This window comes from Heteronotia binoei, chromosome 17, assembly GCF_032191835.1.
Source record: "Heteronotia binoei isolate CCM8104 ecotype False Entrance Well chromosome 17, APGP_CSIRO_Hbin_v1, whole genome shotgun sequence".
NCBI classification, from domain to species: domain Eukaryota; kingdom Metazoa; phylum Chordata; class Lepidosauria; order Squamata; family Gekkonidae; genus Heteronotia; species Heteronotia binoei.
Genome location: NC_083239.1, coordinates 18,767,022 through 18,784,901, shown reverse-complemented (window position 1 = coordinate 18,784,901; position 17,880 = coordinate 18,767,022). Strand labels below are relative to the sequence as shown.

General features: G+C 49.5%; 1 protein-coding gene across 6 annotated transcripts in view; it reads left to right on the top strand.

Annotated features, from left to right (window-relative positions):
* Window positions 1-17,880, top strand: part of ADGRB2 (adhesion G protein-coupled receptor B2) — a 305,016-nt gene that overhangs the window by 260,017 nt on the left and 27,119 nt on the right. For all 6 annotated transcript variants that reach the window (XM_060257849.1, XM_060257848.1, XM_060257847.1 and 3 more), the window contains one exon: window positions 5,970-6,141. In XM_060257849.1, coding sequence (XP_060113832.1) covers window positions 5,970-6,141 — 172 coding nt within the window. The remainder of the gene's footprint in view (window positions 1-5,969; window positions 6,142-17,880) is intronic.

Genomic DNA, 17,880 nt, shown 5'->3' with positions numbered 1-17,880 from the left:
ACCCATGCTTCACCCTACAGGACACCGTTGATACCTGTCAGGCCCACCGTTGATACCTGCCCTTTCCTCGTCATCAGTTATCTTTCTGCTTGTGCCAGTGTTGCTGGTGGATCCGGAGAGGCTTTGGGGAGAGGGCAAAGAAGCAAGCTGCCTGCGGATGGGGCGGGGGGGGGGGGGTTAATTTTTAAAGACCTCTGCTGAAGAGGCACTTAAGAAAAAGCATCAACTGCTATGGTGTGCAGATATCCTGAGATGGAAATTGTTGTGGCAGCAGACAGAAAATGTACCTGTTTCCCCAGCTGGCCCCTGGGGCCATGGGGCACTTCCTTTCTTCCTCTTCAAACACAATATTATTATCGACTCTTAAAACCAGCCCTGGTTCACTCCCACAGAGCCTTGCCATCTGTATAGATAATTTGAGCATCTCCGTGCTCTTGCTCATTGGAATGGTGATCGTGCTCTCCCACTGGGCCAGATTCAGGACATCAGCAAATTACAGCCTATTACATCTTTGACTTTGCATATGAACAAACTGGTTAAAGGGACAGCAAACTTTCAGGCTACGTTTGGCAAATTGGCACCTGCCTTCTTTGTTTGCACCCCTGTTCCTGCCACTGTTATCTTTTCCTGCTTAAATTCCAGGGTACATTCTCTTGGTTTCCTCGCCTGTCCTTTAATGAGCCTCTGACAGCCAAGCATAGCACAAGAGGAGATGATAGAATTAAAAGATAGTTAGATCTAATTAATCGCACGCATGAGCTGCGGCTTCTGTCTCTCTCTCACTCTCTGCATGAGAAGGACAGAAACGCAGACAGGGAGAATCCATCACATCCAGAAAAGTTTCCATTTTGATCCCTCTGCTTGAAAAGGCAACGCCTGTTCAGTTAAACACTGCAGTTGAAGTGGAGTTTTCTGACTCCTCTGCCACCACATCTCTTGAAAGATTACAGGATTTTAGAGGAGGGGAGGAAAGAGTTTTTTACTAGAGCTGCTCCAACAATTGTTAATGGAAACAGAAATTCAGCCACATTCTAAGAAAAGCATTGCACCTGTCATTTTGGCACCTGTTTGAAATACAAACTTCCGTTTAATAGTTGGGACCCAGCTGTAGAGAGCATGTGATACAGCACTCCTGCTAGGGCTATACCACTTCATGATATATTTTATTAATGTTCATCCATGTCCAAAGCTCCCTGAACAGACAGAATATATGAGAGAAAAGGCTTAGCTGGCACCCTTCTTTCTGGCACTCTAGTTCTCCACAGGCAGGGATCTGGGGGTGAATTTTATTTATTTGAACATTTGTCCCCTGTCTTCCTCTTCGCTCGAGGCAGGTGAATGGCATCTCCCTCATTGGTTGTCTGTGTAAGTATTTGGTGTCAAGTCATGGCCAACTTATGATGATCCCATAGGGTCTTCAAGGCAAGAGATGCTCAGAGGTAGTTTGCCTTTGCCTGCCTCTGCGTATCAATCCTAGACTTTCTTGGTGGCCTTCCATCCAGGTAGTATCCAGGGTTGACCCCGCTTAGCTTCCAGGACAACATCAGCTAGCATAGGTCATCCAGATCGGGAGTGCAAATATCCTTCACTTTGAAAAGCAACAAGAAAGCCATCTTACTACTTCATTTGTATGTGGAGATGTGAGCCACCCTGCCTTTCATCCTCAGCCTTGCTTGTGGCAAGGAAGACTAACAGGCAAAATGCATCCCAAGGCAGCTCTGCAAATAATACCTCTCTGGGCTTTTAGAATGTACAGGGCTCTTAGTACAGGGCCTACTGTAAGTTCCAGGGCTGGCTACATCAGGGGTGTGTGGCCTAATATGCAGAGGAGTTCCTGCTACAAAAAAAGGTACTGCTCCCTCCCCTCCAAATTAATAGTCTGAAGAAAAATTTGACTGGCTTACCTACCCACGTTAGCCATGGGGGCTCCTGTCAATAGTTGGTATGAAAACAGAAAATCAACTTCCTTTTGGATTTCCTGCAGCTTCCCTTGACTATCTGGAGGCACCACAGGTGAGTGGGGGCTCTTTCCAGCGCTGCAATGGGGGTATTGATGTGGCAATGACACAGTGATGAGAACAGCTGGCAAGGGAAGCTTGGAGGCCTTTTTGCCTAGTGCAAAAATGTCGCAGAAATGTATGGCCTGGTTCTTCAACCTCCTTGGCCCTGATCCTTAGGCACCATCAGCCTGCCACCCTCACTACATTGAACATTCATGCAGTATGTCCACAATGGACAAGGTGCCATATGAAACTCAGAAATGATACAGTCCCCTGCTGGGATGATCTGTAATCTGCATCAGTTAGATTATGTGTGTACTAGGGGTATGCATTCATGTCTACCCAAGCTGAAAATTTCAACATCTCAAGTGTATCCAGATTTTCTTAAGAAACTGGGGGGAAAAAAATCCTCCCCAAAATCCTGAGCATGTTCTGGAATTACCAAACTGAAAATAGCAGAGAAGCTGGAACAGATTGCACTCACTTCTCAGCTGTTTGGTGGGCTTTTACTGCAGTCCCTTTAAAGTTTAAAGGGACTGCAGAAGACAGCCTGATAATCAGCTGCATTGGTGGGGAGCAGACTGTTCCTGCTGACTCAGCTTGGGGCTGGCTTTTCATGCAGCCCTGTTTAAATCAGGCTGCAAAAGGAAGCCAGTGCCAGGATCTGCTGTCCTGCCAGGAACAGATTGCTCCCTGCAGGCTGGGCCTTATGATGGCTTCTCCTGCAGCCCAGTTTAAATCGGGCTACAGAAGAAGCAAACCTAACCAGGATCTTCTATGCCACCAGGAACAATGTGCTTTTTGCGGCAATGTGCTTTTGGGGCCCATTTAAATCAGACTGCAGGAGAAGCAATCCCAGCCAGGATCTTCTGTGCTTCCAGGATCAATGTGTTCCACATTGCAGCTCCTGGGACTCCCTTCCCCAGCAGCCTGGTTTAAACTGAACTACAGGAGATGCGAGCCCAGCCAGGATCTTCTGTGCCCTTGGGAAGCAGATTGTTCCCCACCAGCTCAGCTTTGCAGTGGCATTTTTTAAAAAACAGTATTTTTCTTCTCTGGTCTGTTGAACCACAACACCCGCCCCCCCCCCCCCCCGCAAATTGGGATTCTCAAAAAAAAAATCCAGATCATATTGAGATCCAGGATCTTTTGGGAGTCCCAATTTTTTTTCAGGTCCAATAGGGCCAAACTGAAAACTACCGGTTAACATTCTTTTGACACACCTCTAGTGGGCTTCTGAGGCAAAAGAGAAGCAGAGGTGCTTGGCCATTGCCTTCCTTTGCAGAACCTTCTTTGGTGGTCTCCAAACCTGCTTAGCTTCTAGGATCTTACCACCTATACTATTCCACATCCCATCAGATAGGCTAGGGTGGCTCATTCTGTTCAAGGCTTGCTGTAGCCAGTCTTTCATTTCTTACCTTTCTCAAGAAAATTGCCTACAAATTACTGTGAACTTTGTTGTCTGGATGTGTAGGTGATCCACAGGGCTTTTTTTGTCGAAAAAGCCCAGCAGGAACTCATTTGCATATTAGACTACACACCCCTGACCACCATTGTCACCATAGTGCTTTTGTGGGGAAAGCCCAGCAGGAGCTCATTTGCATATTAGGCCACACCCCCTGACACCAAGCCAGACGGAACTGTGTTCCTGTGCATTCCTGCTAAAAAAGAAAGCCCTGGTGATCCATATTTTACATGAGGTATACACTTTTTCTCCAATGCAGAGGTCTGTGGACTTAGATGGGTACAATTCTGTTTACTTATTTTATTTGTTTAGAATATTTCTATGCTGCCTTTTCAGAGTCCTGCTTGAGGCAACTTACATTTAACAACTAGAGTATTAAAACATAAGCCGTTATTAGAACACAACCCGTTGGACATCGTAAAGTCGCATAAAAACTGTTTGTAAAGCAGAAGCAGACTATTAAAAAGCTGATAAAGTAAACCCCCTAATTAAAAGCCTGGGTAAAAAGATATGTTTTAGCCTGGTGCCTGAAAGAAAGTAAAATAGGCAGCATGTGAGCTTCAAGGAGGAGGACATTCCAAGGTTAAGGTGCTATCATAGAAAATGCCCTGCCTGAAAGCAGGCCACAGAGAGTAGGACCTTAACTAGTAGCCTGGATAGCGTGGGAGAATCCAATCTTTCCTGGCCCCAAGCTGTTTAGGGACTTGAAGGTAAGAACAAGCACTTTGAATTGGGCCTGGAAACAGATGAGTAGCCAGTGCACATTTTTCAGCACAGTGCATTTGATCCCTATAACCACCCTTGATGGTAGCCTGGCTACTGCATTTTGGACCAATTGAAGTTTCCTGGCCATTTTCTACGGCATCCCCATGTAGACTACATTACAGCACTCTAACGCAGATGTGACCAGAGCATCAATCACTGTGACCAGATCACATTTTTCGAGGAACAGCCATAGCTGGTGAAGCAGCCAGATCCACCAACCATAGGCCAGGATCTAGTAGTACCCCCAAGCTATGAATCTGTTTCAGGGGGAGTATAGCACCCACCCACATGGACAGGTTAGCTCCATATTCCCCAAGCAGCTTCTCCACTGACCCGCAGGACCTAAATCTTGTCTGGATTGAGCTTTAGGACTGAATTTTTAAAACTTTTTTTGCATTTTCTGTTTCATGAAGACCCAAAGTAGCTTGCCACATTGTGTGTCCTGCCCCCCCACCCCCGTCCTCATGACAATCCTGTGAGTTAGGTTAGGCTGAGAGATCATGAAAGGCCCAAGGTCACCAAGTGATCTTCCATGGCAGAGTAAAGATTCAAATCTAGTTGTTCTAGTCCAGGGGTGGCCAAACTGTGGCTTTGGAGCCACATATGGCTCTCTGACATATATTGTGTTGCTCTTGAAGCCGCCATTGCCCCGTTGGCCTGTTTGGAGAAGGGATTTCTCTCTTTAAATCACTTCTTCAAGCCAAGCCAGTTGGTGGCTTGGAGAATGCATTTAAAGTTGCTTTCTTTCCACCTCTCTCTCCTCCCATTTATTTACCTGCCTTGCAACTCTCGAACATCTGACATTGTTTATTCTATGTGCCTGTTAGATTATGCAAGTTTGGCCACCCCTGTTCTAGTCCAAAATTTTAACTGCTAAGGCACATTGGCTCTTTACTTCTGTAAAGATCTTTTTTTTGGGGGGGTTACTTCCCTTTTAGCCCACTTTTATTACTGAGACTCCAGGTGGATTTTAAAAAAAATCATTCAATCAGGTAGTGTAAGACATCAAATAAACAGTGGAATAAAACTAGGATTATGGAATTAGGATGGTGTGGGGTAGTCCAATTTCATCAGATCTCGGAAGCTAAGCAGGGTCAGTACTTGGATTGGAGACCACCAAGGATGGTTCTGCAGAGGAAGGCAAGGGCCTTTGCTTCCCACTTGCCTTGAAAGCCCCTTGTTGAGGTCACCGTAAGTCAGCAGTGACTTGACGGCACTTGAGGTTGGAAATGAAAAAACCTGCTACAGGAAATGCGTTACTGGAAAATGAAGGCGTTAAAGGAAGTAGAAGGGCTAGAGGAAAAGGAGAGAAGGTTGAGGCTTTCTTTGATCCTCTTTATGAAAGGCCAGCAGAATTTACTAGTCTCAAAGTGGGACTTTGAATTGAGGGTAGTGCCCAAAGAAGGTAAAGAGTGGGTTTCCATTGCCACCACCACAGCAAGCCCCCCACAGAGTGCCATATCATCTGACAGGCTTCAACTGGCAGATCTGTAGTAATTGCTGTGAGAGGCATCTGTACTAAAATACAGTCACCCTGCACTGTTTGCCTTTATATTTTCCTCACTGGCCAGTTCTGAGTAACTGCCTGCTGTCACTTGCCAGTCATCACTTGCTAGACCTTCTGCAGCAGCATGGCTAGAACAGCCTCTGCACTCTCTAGTTCCCCTCAAACCCCTTCCCCTTTGTGACTGGCTTCTGCACCTGTCTCTCTCACCTTCTCCCCTCCCACCCCCTCCTAGGGCATCGCTGTGGAGCTCCTGTGTGGTCCTGCCCCTGCTGGCGCTCACCTGGATGTCGGCTGTGCTCGCCATGACTGACCGACGCTCCATCCTCTTCCAGGTCCTCTTTGCTGTCTTCAACTCAGTCCAGGGCTTCGTCATCATTACTGTCCACTGCTTTCTTCGCAGAGAGGTGGGCATCCATGCATTGCCAGGCAGCTGGTTTGTTTGGGGAGGATCTACACTAGTGTTTCCAGCTTCCCTGGATCAGAAGTGTATGATTGTTTTACTTCATTTACGTTCTGCCTTTTTCTTCCATGGGGCTTACGATGTTTTCCTGTGCTCCATGTTATCCTCATAACAACCCTGTGGGTAGGTCAGGCTGAGAGTGTGTGACTATCCCAAGGTTACCCAACAAGCTTCCATGATGGAAGAGGAATTTGAACTTGGGTCTCCCAGATCTTAGTATGACTCTAACCACTATACTGCCTTGGTTCTTCCACTGGCATGACGGAGAGAGAGTGAAACCCATGCTCTTTGGAATTTAGTCCCCACACCATCGTATTTATTTTTCAGGCTCTGAAAACCAAACGAATCATTTTTTGGATTAATTATGAAATAGGTTTCTAGTCCCTGCTGTGCTCCTGGTGAGGATAGAGACTGTCCTGCAGCTTACGTTCCTCTCAAGTTGGATGATATCATGCTCCCCAGTTTCTTATTGAAGGGGAAGGGGAGGGAATAGCAGAGAGTTTCCCATCCAGGTCCAGAAAAGCAGAGCCTTCGAAGCTTCTATGTCCCTATGGTACCGCCAAGACGTCTGACCACAATGGGATCCTGGCACAGATAGGTTTAAAAAATGTCCTAGTGTTTTTAAACATTGATAGCTGGCCTGAAAACAGTGGAGCCATTGCAAAATCCCGAATGACTTAAAAGGAAATGAAGCCAACAGAATGAACTATCTCCCGTTGAGCTAACTCAGTCATTCCCAACTTCCATGCTGCAGGATGTAAATTAATTAAATAAAGGAAGGCTGTTATGAGCCCAAAGGGCCCACCTGCAGAGGAGACTGCCTCATCTCAGAGAGGTCTGAGGGAGAGCAGAGCAGAGCAGCTCTGAGATAAGTTGAGACAGCTGAGTTGTGGTAGCTGAGGAACTGCTGTTTGTTTGGTTGAGTGGGCTGAAGGTGAAGGTGATTGAAAGTGATTGTTGCTGATTGCTGCTGATTGCTTAGGAGTGGCAGTGCTCCCCACCCTCTTTGCATTTTAAGCTGCGCCTTGCCAAAAACGTGAGCCGAAGGGCGCGAGCTAAAGGGCTCTTGGCTTGGGGGCTCTGTAAGGACCAGGAACCTAGATCCCTAATTTCCTTGTTCTCCCAATAAGGTAAGTTGACCCTCCAGAAGGGGAGCCACTTAAACAAACAGGATTTAAAGAGGACTGTATATTAAAAAAAAAAAAGCTATCATGAAGGTAGAATGCCAGCAGGGGGGTGGGGGCTTTCCAGTGTTTTGCACTGAGTGTCATATGTATGACTATCTGCCCACAGGACAGAAGTCTTGGGTGTGTGCTCAATGCAAGGAGCTCCTGGTCCTCAAGGAATGAGTTTGTACCCTTGAGGCTGAGGTGACTGCCCTGGAGAAGCAGAGACGGTCAGTTAGGCACTTGGGGAAGACTCTCGGGGGCGTATTAGATGAACCCCGCTCTGAACGTGGCAGACCCGTTGCTGCCAGGGAGCGTGAGGGTCGAGAGGGAACAGGGCACCGTGCTGAGGATAAGGGGAATGCGCCCTCAGAAGGGACCTCTTCTTCAGTTGGTGAGCGGGAATCCTTTCGTGCCAAGGAACCATCCCTGGGCAGGGAGAGAGGGGGGGTCTTGGTAGTTGGTGATTTGATCCTTAGGCAAGTAGACAGCTGGGTGGCAAAACCGCATACTGACCATATGGTGACTTGCCTGCCTGGTGCGAAAGTAGTGGACATTACGCGTGTAGTAGATAGGCTGATAGACAGTGCTGGGGAGGAGCCAGTGGTCGTGGTGCATGTTGGCACCAACAATGTGGGGAAATGCAGTCGTGAGGTCCTGGAGGAAAAAATTAGGCTGCTAGGCAGGAGACTTAAGGCCAGGACCTCCAAGGTAGCCTTCTCAGAAGTGCTACCTGTTCCACGTGCAGGGCAGGAGAGACAGGCACAAATTAGAAGTCTCAATGTGTGGATGAGACGATGGTGTAGGCAGGAAGGGTTTAAGTTTGTTAAGCACTGGGATGCTTTCTGGAACAAGCGGGAGCTGTACAAAAGAGATGGTCTCCACTTGTCCCCAGATGGAACCAGGCTGCTGGCGCTTAAAATCAAAAAGGTGGCAGAGCAGTTTTTAAACTAAATCTTGGGGGAAAGCCGACAGGAGATGAAATGTCTCTGGTTCGGGAGGACTCATCTCAAAGAGATGAAGGGTTAGCTGTTACTTTTCTACCGGGTAATGGATCAGAGTTGTCCACTGTGATGGTGACAAACAGTATGGGCTGTCTGCCAAAGTCTCGAGGCAGCAGGAGGAAGGTTGCGGGCTTAACTTGCCTGGGAAATTATAGATGTTTGTATGCAAATGCTAGAAGTGTTCAAAGTAAAATTGGTGAATTGGAATGTTTAGTGTTGGGAGAAAACATAGACATTGTGGGAATTTCAGAAACTTGGTGGAATGAGGAGAATCAGTGGGACACGGTGATTCCTGGATATATATCGGAAGGATAGGGAGGGAAGGGTTGGAGGTGGAGTGGCTCTGTATGTCAGAGAGAATATACGGTCCAGTAAGACTGAGGTCAGGGAATTAGATTCCCTTCTAGAAATGCTTTGGGTTGAAATAGAGGGCCCAAAAGGAAATTTAACTATGGGAGTTCGTTATCGCCCACCAAATCAAAAGATAGAGGATGATTATAATATGATGGAAGGATTAAAGATAGCGGCTAAACATAAAAACTGTGTCGTAATAGGTGATTTTAACTATGCGCAGATTGATTGGGTCAATATGTGTTCTGGTTGAGAGAAAGAGATTGAGTTTCTTGATGCTCTCAATGACTGTGCTATGGAGCAGATGGTCTCAGAACCTACCAGGGGTTGGGCAATCCTGGATTTGGTCCTAAGTAATGCCCAAGACTTGGTGAGAGATGTAAAAGTGATCGCACTGCTGGGAGCAGTGATCATAACGTTATTGATTTCACCGTTTGTATAAATAGGAAGTTGCTCAAAAAGACCGCCACAACCACGTTTAACTTTAACTTTCTTTTTATTTCTGTCTTCAATGAGGTATCTGTCGAGACCTTCACCAAAAAGTGAAGACCCTTTAAATGAAACTGCTGCCACCTTAGACCTAGCCGATGGGTCCGCATCCCAGTTTTGTAGCCAGGTGTTTCTCCTGGCTGTGATGCTAGAAGCCATGGCCCTGGCAGATAGTTGAACTGCCTCTAGAGTGGAGTCTGATGCAAACGCATTAGCTAGCATAATCTTCTTCAAGGAGTGCTTAATATCCTTAGGAAGGTCATCCCTTTTTGTCAGGTCAGATAGCCACATATATGAGGCTCTACAGAATAGGGATGTTGTGGCCGATACTTTCAAAGAATTGGCTGAGGCCTCAAAATCCCGACGTAAAGCTTGTTCAATGCGTTTATCCGTGGGGTCCCTTGGCATCCCTTCTGCATCCATCGGGAGAATGGAATTAGATGCCAGACTATTGACTGGATCATCCACCACCGGTAACTTCAACCACTTGGCTGCCTCTGGAATAAATGAATAAAACTTCGAAAAATTTGATGAAACAGTTTTTGGTTTAGCCGGGTGTTCCCACTCAGACCTAATGATAGAGAAGAAACCTGAAGGCAATGGAACCTGTAGAGGTTTGGACCCCGATTTTGGAATGAGGTCTTCCATTCCTACTGGAAATTCTGCATCCTCCTCATCCTTGCATATGGGAGTGTATTGAATCCGCAGTGTACGAATCACTTTTGGAAGTAAGCGTGAGTACACGTCTGCAGGGAAAAGTTTGGAATGAGTGGAGGTGACCTCCTCCTCCTCTGAAAGCTCCCCAGTATCTGGTGATGAGGAAGCATCCGACATATCAGAAGCTTCTTCCTCTTGATCTGAAGAAAAGGAACTTAAGTCTGTCCTGCTACGTTTGGCAGGTCTAGGAGAAAAACTTTCCCCGTCCCTATTCGTCTCTGTGTGTTTCAGCTTGGATGCTCTCTTGCCTGTGGGGACTGGGTTGGCAACCACTGAGGCTGCCTGAACCTCCTTCCTCACTATCTCTTGTATCCAGGAAAGGAGATTAGCCTTTGCTTCATCTGCAGCGATATCAGCCTTGTGGTCTTCAACCCTTTCTTCCTGTGCTGGTGAGTCAGCCAAATCCAGATCACAGGTGCCCTCCTCCATAACTGCTCCCTTGGGAAATCTGGAGGGGGCGGCCATCTTAGGCTATAAAGCACTGTAAACACAAAATGAAATCCAAAATGGCTTCCATTCCCTCCAAAAAAGGGGAGCCTTCCTTCATAATTCTCCCCCACCACCACCACCAGTGCTTTACTGGCCTCCAATTAGTTTCCTTTTCTATTTCCCAGAGGCTAAAATCCCTAGCCGCGCCTCCTGCAGTTAAGGAGGAGGGTAAATATCAGTAGAGAAGAAGGGGGGGGGGAAGGGTGAACTATACTTCAAAGCCTCAGCTGCTATACACAGGCTCACAAAGCAAATTTTCAAGCGTCCTGGCTATACTAGCAGTGGGTAAATGGGGAATTGGGGCTAGGTCCACAAACCTCCTCCTTTCCCCGCCATCGTCTTGCAGGATGTTCTTCCCGCACGATTCTTACCAACACCGGACTCAATTGCGCCAAACGTCCCGCTTTCAGCGGTCAGGGAGGGCTACGTGCTGAGCACCGGTCCTCTCCCAAGCACACTCACGTTCTCCCTTCAAGCTGGTTCTGTCCCTTCGTTGCTATCCTGCAGGCCCCTGGGTTTGCCGGAGTGCCTATACAGGACGCAAGGGAGCGGTATTGTTTCCTGACCTCCAGCACGTCCGCCGAGCCAGGAAGTGAGGGGGGGGGGGGGAAGGCGCGCGCGTGCCTCGCCTCCGAGACTCCTCTGATGCCTTGCAGAATGCAGGAAAGGATCCCGCCCCTGAATATCAGCGCGATGGCCACTTTGCAGGTACAACTGCTATGCTCTTTTTATCTTCTTATCTTCTTTTTTTTTTTCGGGCCAGGAGCCTCAAAGGGCTCTAACAGCACTTCCTGCTTTTATGGCAGGGCTAAACAAACTGAGTTCCAAGGACCAAGCACCTCCCCTTCGGGTCAAGTTTGTTAAGCCCTGCTATCGAAGAGGAGGAGCTTTGATCCCAAGAGTGAGGACTGGCCCTCTCCTGGGACCACTGGAGAACAAACATGTGGACAAAGGAGGCCCAATAGATGTTGTTTACCTTGACATCCGGAAAGCTTTTGATAAAGTTCTTCATCAAAGGTTCCTTAGTAACCTCGAGAGTCATGGAGTAAAAGGACAGGTCCTCTTGTGGATCAAAAACTGGCTGATTAATAGGAAGCAGAGAGTGAGTATAAATGGGCAGTCTTTGCAGTGGAGGACGGTAAGCAGTGGGGTGCCGCAGGGCTCGGTACTGGGTCCCATTCTCTTTAACTTGTTCATAAATGATTTGGAGTTGGGAGTGAACAGTGAAGTGGCCAAGTTTGCGGATGACACTAAATTGTTCAGGGTGGTGAGAACCAGAGAGGATTGTGAGGCACTCCAAAGGGATCTGTTGAGGTTGGGTGAGTGGGCGTCAATGTGGCAGATGAGGTTCAGTGTGGCCAAGTGCAAAGTAATGTACATTGGGGCCAAGAATCCCAGCTACAAATACAAGTTGATGGGGTGTGAACTGGCAGAGACTGACCAAGTGAGACATCTTGAGGTCGTGGTAGATAACTCGCTGAAAATGTCAAGACAGTGTGTGATTGCAAGAAAGAAGGTCAACGCCATGCTGGGAATTATTAGGAAGGGAATTGATAACAAATCGGCCAGTATCATAATGCCCCTGTATAAATCGATGGTGCGGTCTCATTTGGAGTACTGTGTGCAGTTCTGGTCGCCGCACCTCAAAAAGGATGTTATAGCATTGGAGAAAGTCCAGAAAAGGGCAACTAGAATGATTAAAGAGTTGGAACACTTTCCCTATGAAGAAAGGTTGAAACGCTTGGGGCTCTTTAGCTTGGAGAAACGTCGCCTGCGGGGTGACATGATAGAGGTTTACAAGATAATGCATGGGATGGAGAAAGTAGAGAAAGAAATCCTTTTCTCCCTTTCTCACAATACAAGAACTCGTGGGCATTCGATGAAATTGCTAAGCAGTCAGATTAAAACGGATAAAAGGAAGTACTTCTTCACCCAAAGGGTGATTAACATGTGGAATTCACTGCCACAGGACATGGTGGCAGCTACAAGCATAGCCAGCTTCAAGAGGGGATTAGATAAAAATATGGAGCAGAGGTCCATCAGTGGACAGACAGACAGACAGATAGATAGATAGATTGATTAATTTTTGGCCACTGTATGACACAGAGTGTTGGACTGGATGGGCCATTGGCCTGATCCAACATGGCTTCTCTTATGTTCTTATGCCTGCTGTCTCTCTGCGTGATCTCGTGCTCTGGCCTTTCTTCCTTCCAATCAGCCTCTGCTGAGTGGAGGTAGGGGAATTCAGCTGTGTATGTGCATCAGGTATGATTGGATTGTTCAGTCACTGCAATGCAGAAGTATAATAGAATTAGCCCCTCTCTGAGGAAGATGCCCACTGAGTCTCTGCATGAGTAACTCATCTGCTTGGCCTCTTTCCAATCAAGAGGCACACCAAGATCAGTAACTTGTACAGAAAGACAGAGGATGAGCTCCTCACAGGCTAGGCTGGGTAATTCCTATTCTGGCACTCTGAAGGAACATACAACGCTCTCTTGCTCTCTCTCTCAAGTGGGCTTGTAGTTTTAAATCTCTGCATGTTTGTGCAACCCAATGTTTGGGAAAACATTCAGCTTTGCATTATGGGGACAAGGGAGTATCAAGCGTGCAATACCTCATTTAGCTAACAGAGATGGGACTCAAACAAAAGAGGCCTGTAAGGTGTTTCATTCTCTCTAACCTTCTAAAGTGGCATTCATGGTCTTGAAATCAATCAGACATCTTAATGGTAGGGATGTGCAAAAAAAAAAAAAATTCGGAATTACGCAGATTGGAAAGTATACGGGGGGGGGGGGATTCGGAATCCCATATATTTCTGAATACCATATTCTGAATAGCCGGATATACGGTAGATGCGCAGCTATTTCCGAATATACCGCCCCATTATACCCTTTGGGCCATTGAAATCAATGGCAAATAGGGTATATTTGAAGCCGCCTGGAGAGGAGGGGGTTTGAGGGAGAGCCCCCAAATTTGCAGGAGACCTGCAGGGGACTCTCCCCTACAAACTCTCCAAGTTCCAAAAAGATTGGGCCAGGGGATCCCATTCCAGAGGCACCCAAAGAGGGTGCCCCTATCCCACCATTATACCCTATGGGCCATTGAACTCAATGGCAACATAGGGCATAATTAGAGGCTACTTGGGGGAAGGGGGTTTGAGGGAGAGCCCCAAAAACTGCAGGGAACCCGCAGGGGACTCTCCCCTACAAAACCCCCAAGTACCAAAAAGATTGGGCTAGGGGGTCCCTGTCTTTGGGCTCCCCAAAAGGCCCATTGCCAATAATGATGGCAAAAGCCCAATTAGCCACTTCCTCCACTACAATTGCTGTGGGGAAAGTGGCTCTGGCCAGAGGGGGGTTTGAAGGAGAGGCCCCAAAACTGCAGGGCAGCTTCAGGGGACTCCCCAGCATGAAACCCCCCTGGCCCAAAAAAGACTGCACCCATCTGTGAACACCCCAAAAGGAACACTGCTCCCAATGGTGAGAAAAAAAACAATTAGAGCCACTTCCTCACTGTAATTGTCGTGGGAAAAGTGGCTCTGGGGAGCAGGAGGTTTTGAGGAGAGCCCCCCAAACTGCTGTGCAGCTTCAGGGCACTGTCCCACACAAAACCCACAAGGCCAAAAAAAAAATTGGACCAGGGGGTCCAATTCCTGGGGCACCCAAAGCCAAACCAAAATTCACACCAGATAATCTCTATAGGACCCAAATGCACTACATCCCTCTATCTACTCTATGAACCCTGCAGTGCAGGCCTGGAACCAATATAAACCCAGTTGCCAACATCACCGCCACACAAAACACAATCTGCTCAAGGTCTGCTCTGCAGACCTGGCTGCAGCAAACCCAGATGCCAGCTCTCCAGCCCTGCCCCAAACAACATGGGAGAGCTGGCCAAGCACAACAAGCATGCTGGCTCTGGGTCTCTCACCCAGGTGCCAGCTTCCCTGCCACAGAACACACAATCTACAGATGCCAGCTCTCCAGCCCTGCCCCAAAGAATGCGGGGAGAGCTGGCCAAACACAACAAGCATGCTGGTTCTGGGTCTCTCACCCAGGTGCCAGCTTCCCTGCCACAGAACACACAATCTACAGATGCCAGCTTTCCAACCCTGCCCCAAACAACACAACTCTCAAACAAGAGAAGTAGTGGACCACCACACCTAGCTCCACATCATTCGGTATCTGACACAAAGCAAGAAGCATTTTGACTTACCTTGAGTGATGGATGGTTGGCTGGTCCAGGCTCTTTTGCGTTACCCAGGGTGCACCACGAGGAGGCGAGCCAGAACTGCACCCCAAATGAAGAAGGTCACTGGGAGGGCCTCAGATTGTGTGAGAGGAAGGCAACCATTCCTTCTCTCTCAGCTCAGCAGCAACACACCAGCATCACTGTCCCATTAGAGGGACCTCAGCATTGGTATGGCTGCTGGCTGCTTGTCATCATCACTGGCACCTCCCTCTTTCTTCCTCCTTCCCCTGAAAAAAAAACCTGGGTTATCCTGGCTGAGCCTGTGGGTGCTTTTGGTTACAGTTGGGGGCTGCAATGCCCTTTCAGTAGGCATGTGTGGATGGGGGACTGGAGAAATTTGGATCGCTTTGCAGTTTTTAAACCAGCATTCACTTTTGGTTTGGGGAGGGATGGGGGGGGGGATGCACTGCCAATCAATTTGTGAGTGAGTTTTTGGGCTGTCTTTGGACTCTAGTCTATTTTTAGTGGAGGAGCGTTTTACAACCACCTTCCAAGCGCGGGCCAAGAGAGGATGCAGGCACAAGTAGGTGCTCACTTCATTCACTCTCAAAGTCTACGTTCGGGGAGCCAAACAGGAAGACCAACTGCTCAACTGTCCAGGGTTGAAGGCGATGTGGGCAGACAATGTCGCCCATATGTGAAAAGACGCGCTCGCTCTGCACGCTCGACAGTGGGCATGAGAGGAATGCCTTGGCCACGGGCCGGCCAGACCTCCTCCTTCATGACCCAGTAGTCCAAAGGAGACACTTCTTGCGGCTCGAGGGGCTCAAAAAGATAGTCTCTCACCATCACAGCACCCGTCTTCACTTTCAGTGCCCTACCGCTCCTAGAGGGGCCAACGACCCGCCTGATGAATGTCACCTCAGCACTCTTCTTGGCGTGAGTCTGGTGGGAAACACTGCCTACCTGGGGAGTTTGGGGATGAACAACACCAGTGGAAGTGGCAGATGAGCTGCTTCCACCCCCCTCCTCCTCAACTACCGGCACTGGGCCCTTCCTGACTATGGAACGCTAGACCTTCTGGGAGAGCTCGTCTTGCCAGCGATCGAGCTCGTTGGCCCGCTCGGCGACTGTGTCCTTAAGGCGCAGGTCTAACATGGTCGCCATCATGTAGACCTTATCCTGGGTGAAAGTCTGAAAGCGGGCCTCAAGCCCTTCCTGCCGCCTAACAACCAGGCGCGCACCACTGGAAGAACATCTGCACAGCCTTGAGCTGGCACTAGAAACGAGGCCAGGTCCTCACGGGCCATCCGGACCATGGGGACGACCAGTGCGATGCTCGCCATGTCAGACGAGAGCATTTCTGTGTAGGTCTTGAAGGGCCCAAGAACCTCCACAGTCTGAGAAATGACCACCCAATCCTCTTGGGTGGGACAGTTCTCATCCTGAAAGACCCTCGTCTCAGAGACAAAGGCATCCAGGGCTGCTCTCTGCTCCACCATGCGCTCCAGCATGGCACAGGTGGAGTTCCAGCGTATGCTGACGTCATTGATCAGGTGGTGCCCTGGCACGCCTGTCAGTGTCTGTTTCTCACGCAGCTGATACGAGTCCGTATTGCTGCATGAGAAGTGACCTGTGATGTGCCGACATTTCTGGAGCAGAAGTCGGTACTCATGGGTCGCGGCTAGATACAGACGATCCTCTGGCCCAATGCGTCCTTAACCACGAGGTGGAGAAGGTGGGCCATGCAAGGAAGGTGTCTTAGGCCCTGACGCTGGACAGCCGCCTTGATGTTGGAGCCACCATCAGTCACCACGAAGCCCGTGGCGACGTCCCTGCCTACCCAGCCCTCTAACTGCCATGAGAGGATGGCTCTGAGAGTGTCCACTGTGTGTGGCGCGTCGACTGCTTCGGCGTGCAGCAAGGCCCAGCGATAGCCGGCCCAGCAGCCCTGACCCTGCCTGTCGCTACTGCCACCCTCACCCTGCAGCTCTCTGGGTTGCCACCAATGCGCAGTCAGGGAGAGATACCCCTCGAACGCATGTTGGGAGCTCCAGATATCTGAGGTGAAATGAACAGTCCCCCTGGCAGCACGGGACAAATGCTCCTTCACCACAGATCTGGTCACCCTGAAAACAGCTGGCACAATGGTCCTGCTAAGGGTGGTTCTAGCAGGAACTTTGTACCAGGGCGCCAGGTACTCGAGCAACCCTAGCACCCCAGGATTCTCGACCACTGAAAATGGAAGCCCATGGGCGATCAACCTGGCAAGGTTTCAGGCAATCACCCTTTTGCCGTACCTGATTCCCCCTTTTGGCACAAAGATGCCAACCCTACCAAACATCTCAGGCAGAGATGCCTGGCGTCACTGTACTCCCACGGAACGCTCCTGGAGAGCGGAGGTAGTCGCGATGGGACGGACCTCCTGGCTGGGTGGTGTTGTTGTCCGCTTGGACAACACAGCACCAGCCTGCTTCTCCCCCTTAAGAAGCACCCCTGGGTGGTGCTTCCACAGGTGATTCCGCATCCCCTCTGGAGTCAGGTGGGCAGGGTCCCACCCACGACTGATCTGGGCCCTGCACAGCTTGCACTGCGCATAGCGTGGATCCTCCATAAGTTGGAAATGCTTCCAGACTTCGGAGGTGAACGGATGCCCAAACTGACTGGCAGCTTGGGTGTCTGGAGCCACCTCCTTTGAGGTGCTCGGGGCAGACACATCGTGTCTCAGGGTGACAGAAGGGGCTGGCCACTGGGGGGAAGTGGGCAGAGATGGAGGCACCTCGTGTGTCTCTATCTCTTCCCCCTCCACCCCATGCGGCCTCCCCTCCTGGACATCCCCTGAAGGACTGCTGGTGCCCGAAGGAACCGAAGAAGGGGGCTGGTCCTCCTCAACCAGCTTCTCCTCCAGCTCCTGTACGACACTCTGCACCCTCCTTGAGGTGATCGTTTTGGACAGAAAACTGTCCCCAAAGCTCATCTCCAAGGAGGGCTGCTCTTGCTGCCCCTCCTCCGGCTGCTGAGGCTGAGCGACATCATCTGGAGAGACTGCCCCAGCAGCAGACCCCTGCGCAGTGCCAGCACCTAATGGCACCTCTGCTGGGGGCACCCCAGCAGCAGCCTCGAAGGGCCCAAGGCGGGCCTTCTTCTTCATCACACTCCGGCCAGAGGTCGGAGTGCTGGTAGGCAGCTGTGGAGTGGCCCCACACACAGGTGGGGGGGAGACCTGGGTCCTCCCTTTCCCCCTCCCCTCCACCCCTCTAGTCTTCTCCTTGGCCT